Below are 16,872 nucleotides of genomic sequence, written 5' to 3'. Positions count from 1 at the left end.
ATAGAAGTCTTGTAGGTGCACTTCAATATCTCAACATGACACGACGAGACCATTCATGTGCTGTGAATTTGCTTAGTTAGTACATGCGTGCTCCTGCTGACTATCATCTTCAATCAGCTTAAAGAGTTTTCAGATATGTACATGGTATTTCCGACCAGGGTATTCATATGCTCAAGGACACTTCTCTCAGGATGTGTTTGCTTGAGTGAAAATGTTTTCCACACTTCTCGTCGAAAATGACTAGCCAATCGAAAATACTTTTCCGATCAAAGAAAATATTCATGTATAAAATTAGAAAAGTCAATCCTTAAACCTAATCACTTTGTTGCTCAGTGACCATCCTTTTGACATGGGAAAGGAGGGATGAGGAGTTTGATTCCTCACTTTCTCAGGTGCTGCGGTGGGGATGTTTAATTTGAGGCATGGGATTCAACTCCTACTCTCTGCAAAGTGGCATTGCAAGTTGAGAGTTAAAATAGGACTCTTCAAGTGCGGCAAGCACCAAAGCGTGCCCAATCCCTCGGCGTCGTTGCCTTCCGCCTCCAGCGTGAGCGAGTGGCCTGATCAGCGTGATCTGTCGAACTCCTCTCCCGTCACTCTGAGGGATGCCGAAATCCAGATTCACAGCATGAGAATTGCGACCTTCTCCTTGGCTTTCCAAGCTCCTCTCCAGTCCACGAGTCCCTCCTCGTCCTCAACGCGTTCCCCTCTTGGGCAGTCATGTTAGGATTAGAGCTTTTGCGTATGAACAGCTCGACGAGATGTCACAACGGGTGAACTGTGGCAATTTAACGAGACAAATGGATGATCACAAGAGCTGTTGAGATTCTGGACCCGAGATGTATCAGTTGAATTCATTGGGACAAGAAGAAATCGTTCGACGGAAATCAGGAGGGAAGCATGTTGTCGGAGGGATAGCGTGAGGAAAGTGTTTGATATGATGCCGAAGAGGGATGTTGTTTCCTGGAATAATGTCATTGCTGGGAATGCGCAGAATGGTACGTATGAAGAAGCTCTAGCGATGGTTGGGGAGATGGGAAATGCTAACTTGAGAGCCGACTCCTTTACTCTGTCCGACGTTCTTCCATATTCGCGGAGCATGTAGATGCTTGTAAAGGAAAGGAGATTCATGGATATGCAGTGAGGCATGGGTTCGATTTGAACTTGTTCATTGAAAGTAGCTTGATAGGCATATATGGAAAGTTTGCTTGTGTCGCAAATTCAAACGTTATTCATGAGATTAAAATCATTTTCCAAGTGAAATCCAAACACTAGAAAACATTTTCGATCGTATATTATCAAACAAAGAAAACTAACTATTTTCTTAACTATTTTCTTGAAATATAATTTCCTGAAAGGCATTTTCCTTTATCTTGGTGTTTTCTCCTAATCAAACGCATCCTTAATTTACGTGTCTTTCATATGCGGACTGGGTTGGATGCTTGTTGTTTGACCTTTGGCTACTGTGCATTTTTTGTGGTAGATAATGTCCCATGTCTGCAAAGGAGCAGCCCATCGTGTCCAGATCTAAGCTTCGAAGCAAACTATTGATCCATAACTTTAGCAGTAACTGAGTTGACATAGCCATCATCTGTTTTTCGCATTTATGGTAAACCTTGAAATCACCCTTTCCTATTCCGCGATTACTTGATTGCTATCTAAATGAGAGTAGATCCCGTGTTTCATCGCCATACGAAGAAGTTGACTACTGGCGATTTTATCTAATGCTCGATTAGCTGACATTTTTTAGCAAAGCGTTTCCCCACAATCGACCCCGATCTCTTGCCACGTAGCTTGCTATGGGACAGGGGCAAGACTTAAAATGGGTAATGAGATCTGCGGGGTTTTTGACGGACGTTTCAATTGTCGCATCTCCACGCAAATGCTTCTAAATTATTAAAGAAAATAAAATTCGTAACAAACATTACGGATATATTTGGTAACATTTCTATTTCTCTATTTTTTATTTTTTTCCTTTTGTATACTAGAGCAAAAAAATAGCAAAAATCTATTTGTATACGTCGGTCAATTTTTCTAGTCTTTGTAATAGATTAGTGACAAAAAAAATAGATCTTAAACAGATATTAGAAGTAAAAAGAATATATTTTTTGTTCCATAAAACAAAAAGAGAAACAATATCAATTTTTTTTTTTGGTAAGAGAAACAATATCATTTTAGATAAGCCGACTTAGCGTAATCCAAATCCTAAGCTGTACACTATATAGCAAAGACTATACATCCTAAACCCTACGCCCCTACACCCTAAACACTACCCTACATCCTACATATAATATGCTACAGTAAACCGTACATTAAACCGTACATTGTACACCATAAACCTTACACCTACTCTACACCATACACTCTAAAACCCAAGCTCTAAACCCTACACCCTAAAGCTTAAAAAATCTATACACTTGTTTATTGTAATGCTAAAAGATCGCCAATCTCCTCGTATGGTGAGTTATAAGCCAATATAATTCTTTGTTATTATTTCAGCCATCTATTTGTGACTAATTATCACATTGAATTTTATGAAGCCATCGGTTAAATTCCTACAAAAGTTCAATTTTATCTATTGACTTTTTTATGATTAAATGAAAAAAAGTTAGGAATAGAAATTTTTATGATCGTACTAAATACATTTCTTTTTATTTTTTATTTTAAACAAATCGAGATCGGCTAATTGTTCTCGGATAGCACCCGCTCCAGGAAATCCTGTATTTTACATATCCATACGATTGAGTCCTTGGGTTAATTGAAGATACAGGTCAAGAAATTGAATTTCAATTATTTGTGGAAACATATCAATTGGTAGACCACGTCCTATAGGGATCATCGAATCAATAGCAATAAGTCCAGTTTTCTCGTTTCCGCTTCGTCCACCCCTACTCTCGCGGGTGCTTCCCTCTAAGGCGGAACGCTCCCCTATTTGATCTTCTGAATGAATTCTTCCTTGTTCGGTTTCTGGAAATGGAAATAAAGAAAGTTTTTTTGTTTTTTAACAGTTTGGGGAATGGAAACTGAAGTTCCTTTTGGTTCTCCCAGAAAACAACGTTCCTACTTTCTTACGATTACGAGGGTTATTCGAATATGAAATCCAATCATGGAAATACAGCATCCCAGATCCTCGGACTATTAATGATACAGATAAATATATTTATGTATATCCTTTCAATTAAAAATTTGAAAAAAGTGACGGTGATTCTCAAATATCGAAGAACAGAATGTGATACGATGAGATAGAATGCAATAGAAACAAAGACACAGGGAACATTAATTTTATGTAGTTAGTAAACGCATTCTTTTGTTTAGAAATTCATAAGAAAGTAAGTACATAAAAAAAATTATTCTAAAAACAAAAATGTTACGGACATCGTTAGGGAGGCTGAAGAAAGAAACTAGACTTCGATTTTACTGACAACGGGCCCCAACGGGGGGACGTCAAAAAGGACATTTTGGCGGGCGGGGTTTGGTTAGGCGCACGTGCAACCGAAACTCGCATTTGATGCCTTTCAACTAATCCTTCGTCTCGCTTAAAACCGAACATTCGGGACCATCACTGCGCGAGCCAACAGCTACTGATTCCCCCCCAAATTCTCTCGCTCTCGCTTTCCTCTCGAATGGCCGCTCACAACCTCGCGGTGATCCTCCGGAGCTCCTCCAGCGTCGCCCGGTTCCTCCTCGCCAAGCAGCGGCGGCCCCCGGCGTTCGGCGACGAGGAGTACGACTCCTACGTCGATTCCGACCTCTGGGACCTGCCCTCCGCCCCGCTGAGCCCCCTCGCGGGGCGGCCCGGCGAGGTCCGCGTCCGCCTCGGAGGCGCGGCCGCGGCGTGCTCGGAGAAGGTCGATTTGGGACGGTTCGATGTGGATTCCGCCGTCGTCCAGGTACTCGGCGAACTGGCGACGCTCCACTGGAATTATTGTGATCTCTTTTTTTTTTATTTTTTTATTTTTTTATTGGATGAAGTGGAGCTGAATTGCTACACTTTGTGGTCGGATAGGGCCTGGGGCTTGTTGGACTGGAGGTTTCCGATGTGGGAGAGTGGAAATTCTTCAAGTATGTTGAAGAAGCGGAGTTCGGGCCGGGATTACCTGTTAATACGGTCTTTATCGAGGGCAAATTGATCGCTGGGGACTGTAATTTACCAGGTTTGATGCCGTTTCTTTGCATTTTTTTCCTGCAATTTCTGGAGCATTTTTAGGTGTGTATGCTTGGGTGTTGTATTTTAGTAATTCTGGCCATCAGGAAGTTGCAAGGATGAGCATGAGCACGGGGATTTCATTGGCTATTGTTTTATCCCATTGGATGTGAATAACCCGTGAGGATTGCATTTGCAGAGTCATGTAAATGGATGTCCGTTGAAAGTTGCCTAGATTGGCTCGTGGACGTGAAACCAAGTAGTGATCGCGTTGGACCTTTAACGGTTCTCGGTCTAATAAATGACTCTATGCCACCATCCAAATTTAAGGTCCCGTCAACGTTAATTTATCAGGTTTGTTCTTGCTTCAGTCAATTTCTCTGTGTATGTGTTGTTCCCTAGGATGTTGAGCGGATTTATGCAATATATTCCACTGATAGCAAGACTTGTTATCTTTATTTTTGGCACATTCCAATAGCAAGACTTCATGAAGCACTTCTTTGGCTGGCCTTCATGCCTGTCCTCGTAAGAGAATTCCACATTGGTGCATGACACGTGATACTTGATCCAAATCTCTGCAAACATTAAAAAATCTCTTTTTACTTCAGGAGTATCCTCCAGGTGTTGTAGTTGTTCCTATGGGAAGTCGGACAGCAAAGCCTTTTCACACCACCAATTTAGTGGTGTTTGCACCTGCGAGTAGTTCAGATGAATGTGGGGAAGGTAATTTTATTATGTCAGGAGATGCTCTCATAGTTGATCCAGGTTGCCGATCCCAACACCATGAAGAGGTAAGTTTGTAAGTTCAGTTGATTTTATGCATGCATAATTGAGGCGCTTAGATCCATCAAGTGCATTCTAAGCCTTTAAATTTTATAGACACGACGAACAGAAACCGCTAATTTCTAATTGTTGGGTCAGTCCATGAGCTCCAAGTGATCTTAATAAATTTGGTCTTTAGAGTTCCTACGCATTGTTAATTCACTCTTATGACGACCCTCTTCTCTAAAGTCATATCTTCACACTTGAAGTCAAAATTTTCACTTGCCTAAACCAATTATAAAAGAGTTTCCTTCATCTTCGTCTTGAATGGTTGTAAAACTTCCTATTTCATTTACTTCACATTTTACTTGTTCATTCAGTCAATCATCATAGCAAAAAATCTTGGCTAGACTCATTATATGCCCATTCTGAAGTTAGCTATCTATATCTGTGGCAGAATACATAATTTACATAGTTTCAGTCCGGTAAGTATTTCCATTCAATTAAGCGGCATTCAGCAGTTGCATATAAATTCATGACATAAGAATGTTATAGCTTCCTCAGTCTAACATATGTGTGAATGATGTGATAGTGCATGGGAAGCTTAATACAGCAAATAAATTTTCAGCAAAAAAAGGTTAAAGAAAATGGATCAAAAGGTCATTCTCGTCTAACAATTCTATGAGTACCTATTCTAAATTTGAGGCATTTTTACTTGTCGACAGATTACATGGTATTAAATGTTGCGAGTCAGTAACTGTCCATGTAACCAATCTGGATTTGCATCTCCTTTTGTTTTTGTTTACAAACTTTTTTGAGAACTTGTTGATTTCTAATCTCCTATGTATTAGCTTGGGAAAATTGTTGCTGTCTTGCCAAGAAAGTTGATTGTGTTTCTCACCCATCATCACCATGATCACATTGAAGGTGAGTTAAGCTTCATACAGTGCTGAAAGCTATTTCATTTCCAAAGGGGCTCTAGGACTAAGATTTAATCAATCAAAACTGTACCCAATATGTATAGAGAATCGTTCGTTATGTCATTTTTTTATTCCCTGCAACTTCGGTTAAGAATTGGAAGGTAAAGGACTCAGTCCACCATTGATCCAATGATCTCATCTTGGGTTCCACATGGGGCCCACATGTTGGATGACTGAGATAACTCATCCACAGGTAGAATTTCACCTAAAGAATGGTCATCGGTATTAGTGAAGAAATCGTGGTTTAGAGAACGTTGATTTGTCCCGAGAGCATCATGCTCCTTAATTTTCTTGGTCTCTTGGCGCATCCATTTCCTTAAGATCCTAAAATTTTGAGTGGAGGACCAAGTTTAAAATTTTAGGACTACCGCCTCAACTTCTCTTATGTCATTTGATAGTTTACAAGGATGGATATAGAATGACTGTTGGGGTGCATGTGAAGGACTGGTCAGTAGGTCGATGCATGAGCTGCTATTGATTTTAGAGTCTTACAATTCTGGTTATAGCAGAAAATGTACTCTCTGTTAGAATATTTATATAATAAACCACGCCTTCTTTTAACAGCTTAACTTTTTAGAATAGTTGGAGTATGTTCCACATATTCTCACATGATATTAGAGCTAGAGGTCCTAAGTTCAAATTTTCCAGGCCCCATTCACCTCCCAATTAAATTTCCGCACTTAGAACTAGGTAAAAGGACCAAATTAAGCGAGAGGGAGAGTGTTAGAATATTTAAATGATAAACCATGCCTTTATCTAACAGCTTAAGCTTTTAGAATAGTCATGTTTGGCAAAATCTCTCTCTCATTTGCAGATGCACACATCAACGAACTCACATAATGTCGCTTGCACCCTTGGGCTTTATGGCACGCATGTGCTTGCTTGCATTCTCTGAATATAGATGTGAGCACCATGGACAGGTTTAGAAACACCCACCCACCTCCCCAAAACTGGAAGAACTATATTATTAAATTTTGTGTCAAAAAAAAATCTCAAGTTAGGATCAATGTCTTCAAATGTTGATCCTTATCATAGACTGTGAGGTGATATTAAGTATTTATTTCTAGTTTGAGAAATAAACCGATATTAGATCTGTTTCTACTTGGATAATACTTTTTTGCTGTGTACTCTAGTAATATTAATTGTTATGAAAGCTTGTCTTAAGGAGACGCTTAAGGAAGGTATTTGAGTGTGTTTATTGTCTTGAATTGGTTGATACAATTATCGATAAAGTGTCTTTCTAATATTCTCTACTACTTTTCTACCCTTTACTGGTTAAAAAGAGGAATTAATTTCATAATAGAATTCTCCTCCATACGTTTACTGCAACAAAAGTCTTTTATCATTAATAAATTGATTGCTATGGCACTGCACGGCATATGATATTTTGCACTAAATTTTTTTCAGGTCTCTCAGTCGTTCAGAGATGCAACAGTGATGCCATCTTGTTAGCACATAAAAACACCATCTCTCGCATTCAGAAAGGTGATGATAATGCCTACTTTTCCCCCATTGATGCTTTTCTGAATTTGTCTGTCCTCTGTAATTATACCATTGAGGACAGATATGAAACTACATAGAAACCCACAAATTCATCTACATACATGTAAATGTTAATACAATCACACAAATGTACCTGGGTGTTGAATGCTTAGCTGATTTATTTTTTGGCAGATGTTTGGTCTCTTGGTTCCACTCCAGTTTCGGGAGCAGAAGACATCTGCATTGGTGGTCAGAGGTTAAGTATAATTTTTGCACCGGTAATTCACCTTTATATGAACAACTTTTCTTACTGTATGGTTTATGGATCATAAGATGAAATTAAGTTCAAAAGGTTGCTAACAAGACAGAGGAAACTTTAATTTTATGCAAGATGCATTAAGATTTGCCATTCTGATTTACTAATTTGGCTCATGACTTTTCAGTCTTCTTTAAATATGCCAAATGGAATGCTAGAGTTGAGTTTTTCTATACATTTCTTCATGGTCAAGTTTTAGGAAAAATCCATGGTCTGGTGGCTGCTTTGTTGGACTGGTCCCATAGAGAATATGGGAAATTGGATGGAAAGCCAAAAAATCTTGTTCATCAGATCAATTTCAAGAAATGTAATAGGTTCCCTGTTAAAGCCATAACTCACTGACATTTGAGGAATTTTACTGAAGTAAGATTATAAATTTTACAGTTAAAGAAGGAAACTGATGACAACCAATGATTATTACTTACGGATAGGCTGCATTAATTAACAAACTTGAAAGAAATGTCACTCATTTTCGTAAGTTTACTAAGGATAGGGAACGGGTGAGTACAAAAATTTTAGGTTGCTTACTATTTCTCCAGAGAACTTACAGTCATTAACGACTTTCAAGCTTAATGAGAACTAAAGGTAATTTCCTGTTTTTAAAGGTAGATCACTGATCATCATTTACATAAACTTATGGGTAACTTACGATTATTGAGGCCAATTACTTAAACTTCTGTCTCCTACAGCAATTTGCGGTACATTACTATGCCATTGGTTAATTACTAAGTTACGGGGTATGAAATCTATAGCTAAATTACTACGTGAGAAGGGAAACAATTAGCTACATGTGCAATCGAGATTATGACGATTCTAGACCAATTACAATCATTGGAGGTATATTAAGTAAGAACAGGAACTATAAGTTATGACGGATTGAGGAAAATTACAATATGGTAGGCTAATTACTAAGGGATTCTATTGTTGAGTTCTGAAGTATAAAGGGTACTTGAATTAGTGACCACGATGAAATCCCAATTGCTACTATCTGAGGGAAATTGTGATATTTTGTGGATAATCACTAGTGACAACATCTTCTTGGTATGAAGTGAAATAATGGATGTGCAAGGTCTAGAGATTTCAAATCATCTTATTTGCTTATATTTGTGTTAATTTGGATTTTTAGGATGACTTCACAAAGTTGTATCTCTCTTAGGTAATAAATTACTTGTAGTTATAATTCTCAAAATGAGTAATTTACTTTCAAAGTAATAACACCGCATAAGGCAAAGTAATTTACCTTATAGACAGTAATTCAAAGTAGTAATATATCTTATAATATGTAATTCCCTTTTAAAGTAGTAGTTTCCCTAGTAATTAGTAAATTGAGCGAGTGCTAATTCTTGATGATTGTAACTATAATTATTCTCAGTAAATTGCTACCAAAATCTAATCGTAATTAAATACCTTATTATATTGTAAATGCAAAATGATGTGCGTAAGTTATATTTTGTGTTCGTAAGATAAGATTTAGCGTCGTTAGTGTAAACGCAAAATTAATCTCATGTGTCATAAATTATCGTTTGGGTTTTGTAAATTAACTATAGTTAGTCTTTTTTCCACATGGGATGGGGTCCCCTTTTTCTCATACGGAACCCTAGAAGCGCCTTTAGTTTTATGATTGCCCAGAACTTCTGTTATAGTTATGTCTGCCAAGTCTTGGATTGTGCACAAGATTGGGTTGCACAGCTCTGGATTTGGTTGGAACCTCCATTTGTTTTGAAACTTCCAGTTTCCTCAACCTATGTTGAAGAAGTTGGTAAGCTACTTGATCAGCTGCTTCTCAAGGTAGTTATCATGGATGGTGGTTTAGGGGCAACCATGCCTAACTCGATATGTTTTGCTCCAGTCATGGTAAGATTGGGTAGATGGACTGGACCAGAAAGCTAAGTACATAGCGTGCAGGTGTTGGCTTACTTTTTTCTTCTTGGGTTGCTAGTAGTAGTTGCCTTGAAAAGATTGGGTTTTACTTGGCATCAGCAATGTACTTTTTTGGATTTTTGCTGAAGTGTATTTGCATCTTGAACCATCAGCCGAGACTCCAGGCTTAAAATACTGCATGCACATAAAGTTACAGCAGGAAGACTATTAGTAGTGAAATATACCTATAAGAATTTACCCTTTGGTTGTTTGTTAGTCTGCTTCCTTATTTGTTTATCATGGTTTTGGTTGGTGAAAGTAAATGATGAAGTGTTGTTGTTCATTTTCTGCACTACTATACATGTCACCACATATCTACTCGTGCTTCAATCTGTCTAGAGATCATATACAAAATCACTATTTAGTTTGTCTCACTGTAGATGTTTGGTAGACAAAGATAGTTGCCAGTTCAGATGCTTTGAAACAAAAATTGTTTTGGCATATAGACAATTGGTTAATTTCTCTCTAGTTTGTTACCTGTCTAATTAGCAGTAGCAGGTTTAAGAAATAGTATGTCCATCTATTTGTTTGTTATTTGTTGTTTATGGAGGAAGTCTTTAACTCAGGGTCATACGGATGGACATCTGGCACTATTACACAACAGTACTCACTCACTCATAGTAGGTGATCATTGTTTGGGGTAAGTTTCTTGAAAGACTCTAGCTTATGTACAGGTCATTATGAAACTGGATATGGATGTGTGCTTGTAGAATTTGAGGTTTTAAATTTGGGGAAATATTCGTATCTGTGGATCAATCAGCTTTCATGGAGAGCCTACTTAAATTCTAATTGTTTTATTTGGCTTACTTTATTTTATATATACAATAAAGTAAGTAATTTTGTGTAATCTAACAGAGAATTACATGCTGTCATCACTTGAGTAGCAAATTCATGGAAAAGTAGGTCGATCAGGGATAGTGCTTGTTATTGATATTTTTTACCTAGGTTAAAAATTGTAAAGGTCATGCAGATATAAAGCGTGGCTAGTTTAGAATATTATAATTTTTTGGAGTTTATCTGGTAAAACAACAGATAGGTAAAGTGTAGCTTTTCCATTTCATGTTTTATTTGATTTTGACTCAGTGAGGTGTGAGCATGTACCCTTGAGTTTGACTCATTTATTTCTTTAAGTTTAATATGCATGGATTTGCAAAAATGATCCACAATCTGGGCATGCATGTATTTGCAAAAATGATCCACAATCTAGGCATGGGAATTGATGGTTCAATAATATGAAGATGAGCGAAAAAATAGCAGAAGAGATAATTTCAAATGATGTGTCAAATGCAGTTACATTATCCCATGTTCATTTCTCTCTCTTTTCATTTTATTCATGAATTGCTTACTCCTAACCTTTGGTTTGTCACCCTTGAATGGTGTCTTGATCTCTGAAATGATCTCTTCAGCCAAGGAAGTTCAATACTGGATGTTACTTCTGGTGGAAATATCTTTGTAAGTTCAATAACAAATTCTCTTCATGTTTTACCTTTGTTATTTTAGCATGTATTGATTGTACTAGTTGCTCTAGGATCTTTCCCAATGATAATAATTGGAAACCCTATGATAGGATCCTATTTCAACTCTTAAGAGAATAAGCTTACTATATCAAGCATCGCCAGTGTGAAGTGTTGTCATTTGAAGAAAAGTTAAAATGAAAATTTGACTCGACCAATATGAAGTTTGCCAGAAAAAGGAAAATTTTCATTTCACATTTTCTGGCTTGGGTACACTCAGTCAGTCAACCCAATTTTCTGTCTCAGATGTTCATGTGCACATTTTTTTGATAATGGAGAAGTTCAACTAGAGGGCAATTGGGGGTAGAAACAAATCCATATAATAAAGCCATAAAGAAAACAGATCTCAAAACTGAAAGGGACTGATACAGGATAAATCATTGACCATATCAACCAACGCATTTACATTCATATGCAAGATTTGCTATGTTCTTGATTTGGCCAGTACCCAAAAGGGAGTAATGCAGGAGAGTGGGAACTGTATTGTACCAATTAAGAATATAGCACTTCTTCTCTAGTGCTGCCAAAAGATTCTACAATTAAATGTGATTGAACAAGTGTGCAGTAGTTTGGGAAACTTTAACAAATGATTCCATTATCTTCTGAGAAGATATAGTTTTCCTATGCTTTGTTATCTTGAAACTATTCTTGATGACCCTTTTGCTTGCCCAGGATTACTTCCAATCAACATACAAATTCATGGAGCTTTCTCCACATGCTCTCATCCCCATGCACGGGAGAGTCAACCTGTGGCCAAAGCACATGCTTTGTGGATATCTGAAGTATGTCATCAGCTTTGCTCCCTAAACTCCTATCTTATCGTACTAAGACATACATCCATAATTACAACTCCACCTTGCAACTTTTATTTGTCACCTTGGAGGTTTCTTTTGTTATGTTCCAAGAAAAAAATTTGGTGGCTTTCAGATCGGTGTCAATAATTGTGTGGGATCATTTGATGACTGGCAGAGTAAAATTTTTTGACTGTTCAAGGACAAATACTTGGTTTTTCAACTCATGCAAAGTATGAACATAGACATTAATTTTGCTTGCTCACAGCTTGTATGAGTGGTGTCATGTGTATGATTGGTGTCAGATGTGCATTTGCTTTACTTTCCCTAAACCCGATCTTTTTAGGTTACTAAACTACATTGAAATTTTTGTTCAAAAAAAAAAAACTACATTGAAATTAAACTGGGACAGATAGCTAGCTCTCACTGTTACTTCTGTATTCAGGAATCGTAGGCAGAGAGAGGAATCCATATTGAAAGCTATAGAAGATGGAGCGCAGACATTATTTGACATTGTTGCAAATGTCTATTCTGGGGTTGATCGCAGTTTTTGGCCTCATGCTACGTTCAATGTGAGGGTTCACGTGGATCATTTGGCCCAACAAGATAAGTTACCAAAGGTGTGTCCTAAAATTCAACGTTCAACCTGCAGTTACAATTGAATGCTACTTAGTTGTGTGGGTTGGTTAATTGGTCTGCCTGTGTGCCTACTAATTTTTGTACAGAGTTAAAAATAATTAATGTTTTTAGAATGAGTATTCCTTATATTTAGATCCTACAGGTTAAAAATAGAGATGCTTTCTTACTTCCATTGGAAATTGTAGAACTGAATCGAATTAATTGTAATGACCATACTGAACTTTTTCTCTTAATAAAATAAGCGTAAAGGATTTTCCAGTTTACACCTTGAATCTTGTTTCACCTCAACCATTCTCACATTGAGTCATCGGTTGTCCTGTATGTGAACAAAAGCAAGCCTTACTATCTTAGCAAGGGTACTGTTATAGCATTTCTTGTTACGGCTATGGAAGTCACGTGTTGCTCAATAGCCTCCCCAAAAATTATGAAATATGGAAATACAAGGAATTATACAATATACATAATAAGTACTTCATTCTAGGGTGCTTTTCATATCAATTCTGATGGCGTTCTTCTGGAGCTTCTAATTGTGCATTGTATATGACATAACATTTTGCTATCAAAGCTATTTCTTTATGTAACTCCAGTTATTGCAGAAGACTATGAAAGAGATTGACATTTGGTCAAATTGCCTATTTAGATTTTTTCTGGGGAGAATGTGTTCAAGCCATGGCTAGCCTCTAGCAATGGAGGAAAGCTATTCCATTTGCAGTAAAATTTTGCAACTCTTTCTAAGTTGATTTGATTAATATCAGCCTCCAAGAAGCTATCTTCTCTGCATACCGGGTATTAAGTGATCTGTGATGTCGAAGTTGATCTCATTAGATAGTGAAACTAAAATGAAACTAGGATGAACCAGGTAGTGAGAAGAACATAGAAAAACGAGGTTTTCTCTTATCTAATATTAAGGGATCACTGATTTGAGATGGGATGCCAGAATCCAGATTTGGTAATCTTATTGAAAATATTCAAAGCTTTATGGTGGTTCTTATCCTTGCAAGGTTTAGGATTCATCCCCTTGTACAGACAAGTCACGCTATATTAACCTCTGTTTTTCCTTCACATACAGTCTCTGAACAATTTGGTTGGAGTTAAAACTGAATAGATGCTGAGAGCTTGCAGGACTTTTCAATGGACACTTTCAGTCACAGTTTGGTTGCATTTCCTGACCACTTGGCTAAACATGGGGCCAAGTAAGGAGAGCTGCTCTCTGGCCTGCCTCCACCTGCTCTAGTTTAGATTGGACCTTGCCTACTTTGAATGTAAGGGCCGAAAGTTCTTAGCTGCATTTTTAAATTGATTTGACTCAGTAAATCATTAGACATGAGAATGCAAACACATTGTTCACTGCAATTGCAGCAGATTTTTTCTTACTGGAAATTAATCTTGCGATAGTAACTCTATAAATCTTCAAATTTTGACTGACTGATCACAGCTTGTTGCCCTGATGCAGGAATTTTCAATTCAGAAATTCCAAAGAAGCTGTAAGCTGCATTTCTTCATTCGGTGGCTTGGGTCCTACTTTATATATCTATTGATGGTGAGGTGCTGCAAGCTAAGCAAGTCAACATTTATAGTTTCTGGCCTGATAGCTGGCTTCACCTCAATTTACTTAATAAAAAAAAGCTCATTGTCGAGTAGTTAAAGAGAGGAACTTGCAATCCTAGTTTTCAGAGCAGATTTATAAGGTTATGTTGTCAAACATGAAATTTGTGTATAGCTGATTATCTGCCTGGAGAGGATCTGAACTAGATTATTGCGGTAGTACTTCAGACATGGATGCACATGGGAAATATGTGCATTCCCTTTTCTCACCGCAGGATGATAATCTGCAGGGTACTTCTATGTCCCTATCCTAGCTTTAATTTTGGGTGTTTCAAATATTGAACAATCCATAACTGCAATTTTTTTTATAGTCTGGCACGCGTATCTTTCTTCCACATCAGAATTGAAGCAGACTCATTCCATGTACAAGTCTGTTTACCATAGGATGGATTTGAAAGTTAATTTAGTTCCAGCATTAGTCACGAGCACAAGGACATTGCCAGTGCTTAAATCATTGAAAATCCAACAGTATGTAACTTATGTTGGGGGTTCAAACGCTGGAAAAAGTCGTCAACGCCTAAAATAATTACTCTAATGCCTTTTTTCCATATGTAAAGAAATGCTTAGCTTCTGATCTGACTGAAGATTTAGTTGCCTAGACTAGATACTCAACCTGTCTCTCGTTTCGCTTCTGCCATGAAATGTAAACCTCGCATTTCAATTCATGCCATACGGCATTTCGCCTGGGATGCTTGAGCTTGCAATCATTCACGAGAAAATGGCTCCTCTTTCTTGTTTCGAAGCCTACTCACAGGCCAACAACGCCTGGCACTTACCATGTGTTCACATCTCCTAGAAAACGTGCTCAGCCCTAATCTCATCCCCAAGAGTCCGCCTTATAAGCTGTTACTGTGCCATCGTCTCTTGAACGCTGTACTACAAAAACGGTTTCTTACAGTAATACCGCAGAGATGAAGAGGTCTAAGATTACCGTGTGCATTAAAGAACTCACAGTGCGCATTGGAAGAGACAGGAGCTTTCACATCATGGCTACCATAATTTTCTGTCTGTCTATGGCGCTTTTCACAGTTGCCCTCGGGATGTACATTCACGATCACATGAAAAGGTTCATTATTTCAGATGAATCCTATTCTACTCAACTGACTCCACTTCTTACATTGGTACCCACTTCAGCGTTTTCATTATTCAACTTTTCGTTGGCCGCTTCTTCACCGATCCCATTTGAACGTGCAATTGGTCCAGTGGGTCCTGAGACGTCATGGCATTCAATGAGTGATGAGGAACTTGCATGGCAAGCCTCCATGGTGCCCCATATCCTAGAGTATCCTTATAATCGGACGCCGAAGGTGGCCTTCATGTTCTTGAGCAGAGGAAGTCTGCCTTTAGCTCCTCTTTGGGAGAGGTTCTTCAAGGGACACAAGGATCTCTATTCAATCTACCTGCACATGTCAGTGGACCTCGGCAATGACGAGATGCCGGAGACGTCAGTGTTTTACAAGCGCAGAATTCCGAGCAAGGTTCGAGTCATCTACTCCTTATTCCTGATCTCGTTCTTTTCCTCTGTGGAAGGGCCGGGAAAAATGAGTTAATGATAGTTCATGTTTCTTCATCTGCTGTTGGCGTCACTGTTGTTTGAATTACAGTGACCAAATACCACATTGCATGCTGTTGATAGGAAGCTGCCGAGGACGTTAAGCATTCCCAGCTTAATGGTCCGATATGCAGAAAGTAATTTCCTTGAGGTGATCATGACATGATTGCGGAACCCTTTTTTGCAGCCGGCTCAATGGGGACGGGCAAGCATGATCGATGCTGAGAGGCGCCTCCTGGCTAATGCCCTGCTTGACTTCTCCAACGAGAGATTCTTGTTACTCTCGGAAGCGTGCATTCCTCTTTTCAACTTCACCACGGTCTACAGCTACCTCATCAACTCTAATCAGAGCTTCCTCGGCTCGTTCGACGACCCAAGGCCCATGGGAAGAGGCCGGTACAACAAACGGATGTGGCCCACGGTGTCGTTGTCCGAGTGGCGTAAAGGCTCTCAATGGTTCGAAGTCCATCGCAGGGTCGCTGTCGAGATAGTGTCCGATGTCATTTACTACCCCGTATTCCGGAACCACTGCATGCCTCCTTGTTACATGGACGAACATTACTTGCCAACCCTTGTCACTAAAGTCTGCCCTGGCGCAAACTCGAACAGGAGCATCACTTGGGTTGATTGGTCGGGAGGCGGTTCACACCCTAAACAATTTACAAGGACGGACGTTTCTCAGGTGTTCTTGAATAGGATAAGACATGGATTTAATTGTACTTATAATGGCATCACGACCTCAATTTGCTTCCTTTTCGCTCGAAAGTTTCATCCCAACACTCTTCAGCCTCTCCTCAAGATAGCTCCTCCATTGCTTGGCTTTGTCCCATAGAACAGGACAATATGGCAGTGTCAAATAAAGACTTGACCTGGCTCATGAGTAGCAGGTGTGTTTTCTATAACACTCACTGACCAGCTGAACCGTTCTGACTGCAAACTTGATAACAGCAATGATTACATGTTGGTTCAAGATCATATAAATAAGATTGAACAAAAAAAGAAAAAAGAAAAAAGAAAAAGAAAAAGGAGTCACGAGCCGGTGACCTTAATTATGGTTCTTGATCTCAGGCTTTTCGGTTAGAAATGGCGAAAAGCAGCATATGATTATTCCTGTTTGTCTTGCATAAACATTTCAAAGAAATGCAACTTCTTAAGCTAAGGAAAATT

At 38.6% G+C, this 16,872-nt stretch overlaps 2 protein-coding genes across 3 annotated transcripts; both read left to right on the top strand.

Moving 5' to 3' along the window:
• Positions 1-3,550: 3,550 nt before the first annotated feature.
• LOC104433264 lies at positions 3,551-14,431 on the top strand. 2 transcript variants are annotated; one of them, XR_001984788.2, is made up of 13 exons: positions 3,554-3,890; positions 4,007-4,154; positions 4,344-4,498; positions 4,753-4,935; positions 5,758-5,833; positions 7,294-7,371; positions 7,561-7,646; positions 10,171-10,244; positions 11,011-11,056; positions 11,791-11,900; positions 12,355-12,529; positions 13,671-13,810; positions 14,002-14,431. XR_001984788.2 is itself a non-coding variant. In XM_010045941.3 (12 exons), exons 1-12 carry the CDS (start codon positions 3,624-3,626, stop codon positions 14,191-14,193), a joined length of 1,590 nt encoding a protein of 529 aa, XP_010044243.2. In that variant the 5' UTR covers positions 3,551-3,623; the 3' UTR covers positions 14,194-14,431. The 2 variants fall into 2 exon arrangements, 1 of the variants encoding a protein (XP_010044243.2); XM_010045941.3 differs by lacking the exon at positions 13,671-13,810 and having other exon boundaries at positions 3,551-3,890.
• Positions 14,432-15,064: 633 nt separating this feature from the next.
• Positions 15,065-16,607, top strand: LOC104435558 (glycosyltransferase BC10). Its single transcript, XM_010048283.3, has 2 exons — positions 15,065-15,631; positions 15,893-16,607. Exons 1-2 carry the CDS (start codon positions 15,065-15,067, stop codon positions 16,535-16,537), a joined length of 1,212 nt encoding a protein of 403 aa, XP_010046585.2. The 3' UTR covers positions 16,538-16,607.
• The last annotated feature ends 265 nt before the right edge of the window (positions 16,608-16,872 follow it).

Source organism: Eucalyptus grandis, chromosome 2 (genome assembly GCF_016545825.1).
Source record: "Eucalyptus grandis isolate ANBG69807.140 chromosome 2, ASM1654582v1, whole genome shotgun sequence".
Taxonomy (NCBI): Eukaryota; Viridiplantae; Streptophyta; class Magnoliopsida; order Myrtales; family Myrtaceae; genus Eucalyptus; species Eucalyptus grandis.
The sequence above is the reverse complement of the archived record's forward strand: the minus strand, read 5'-3'. Positions and strand labels throughout refer to the sequence as shown.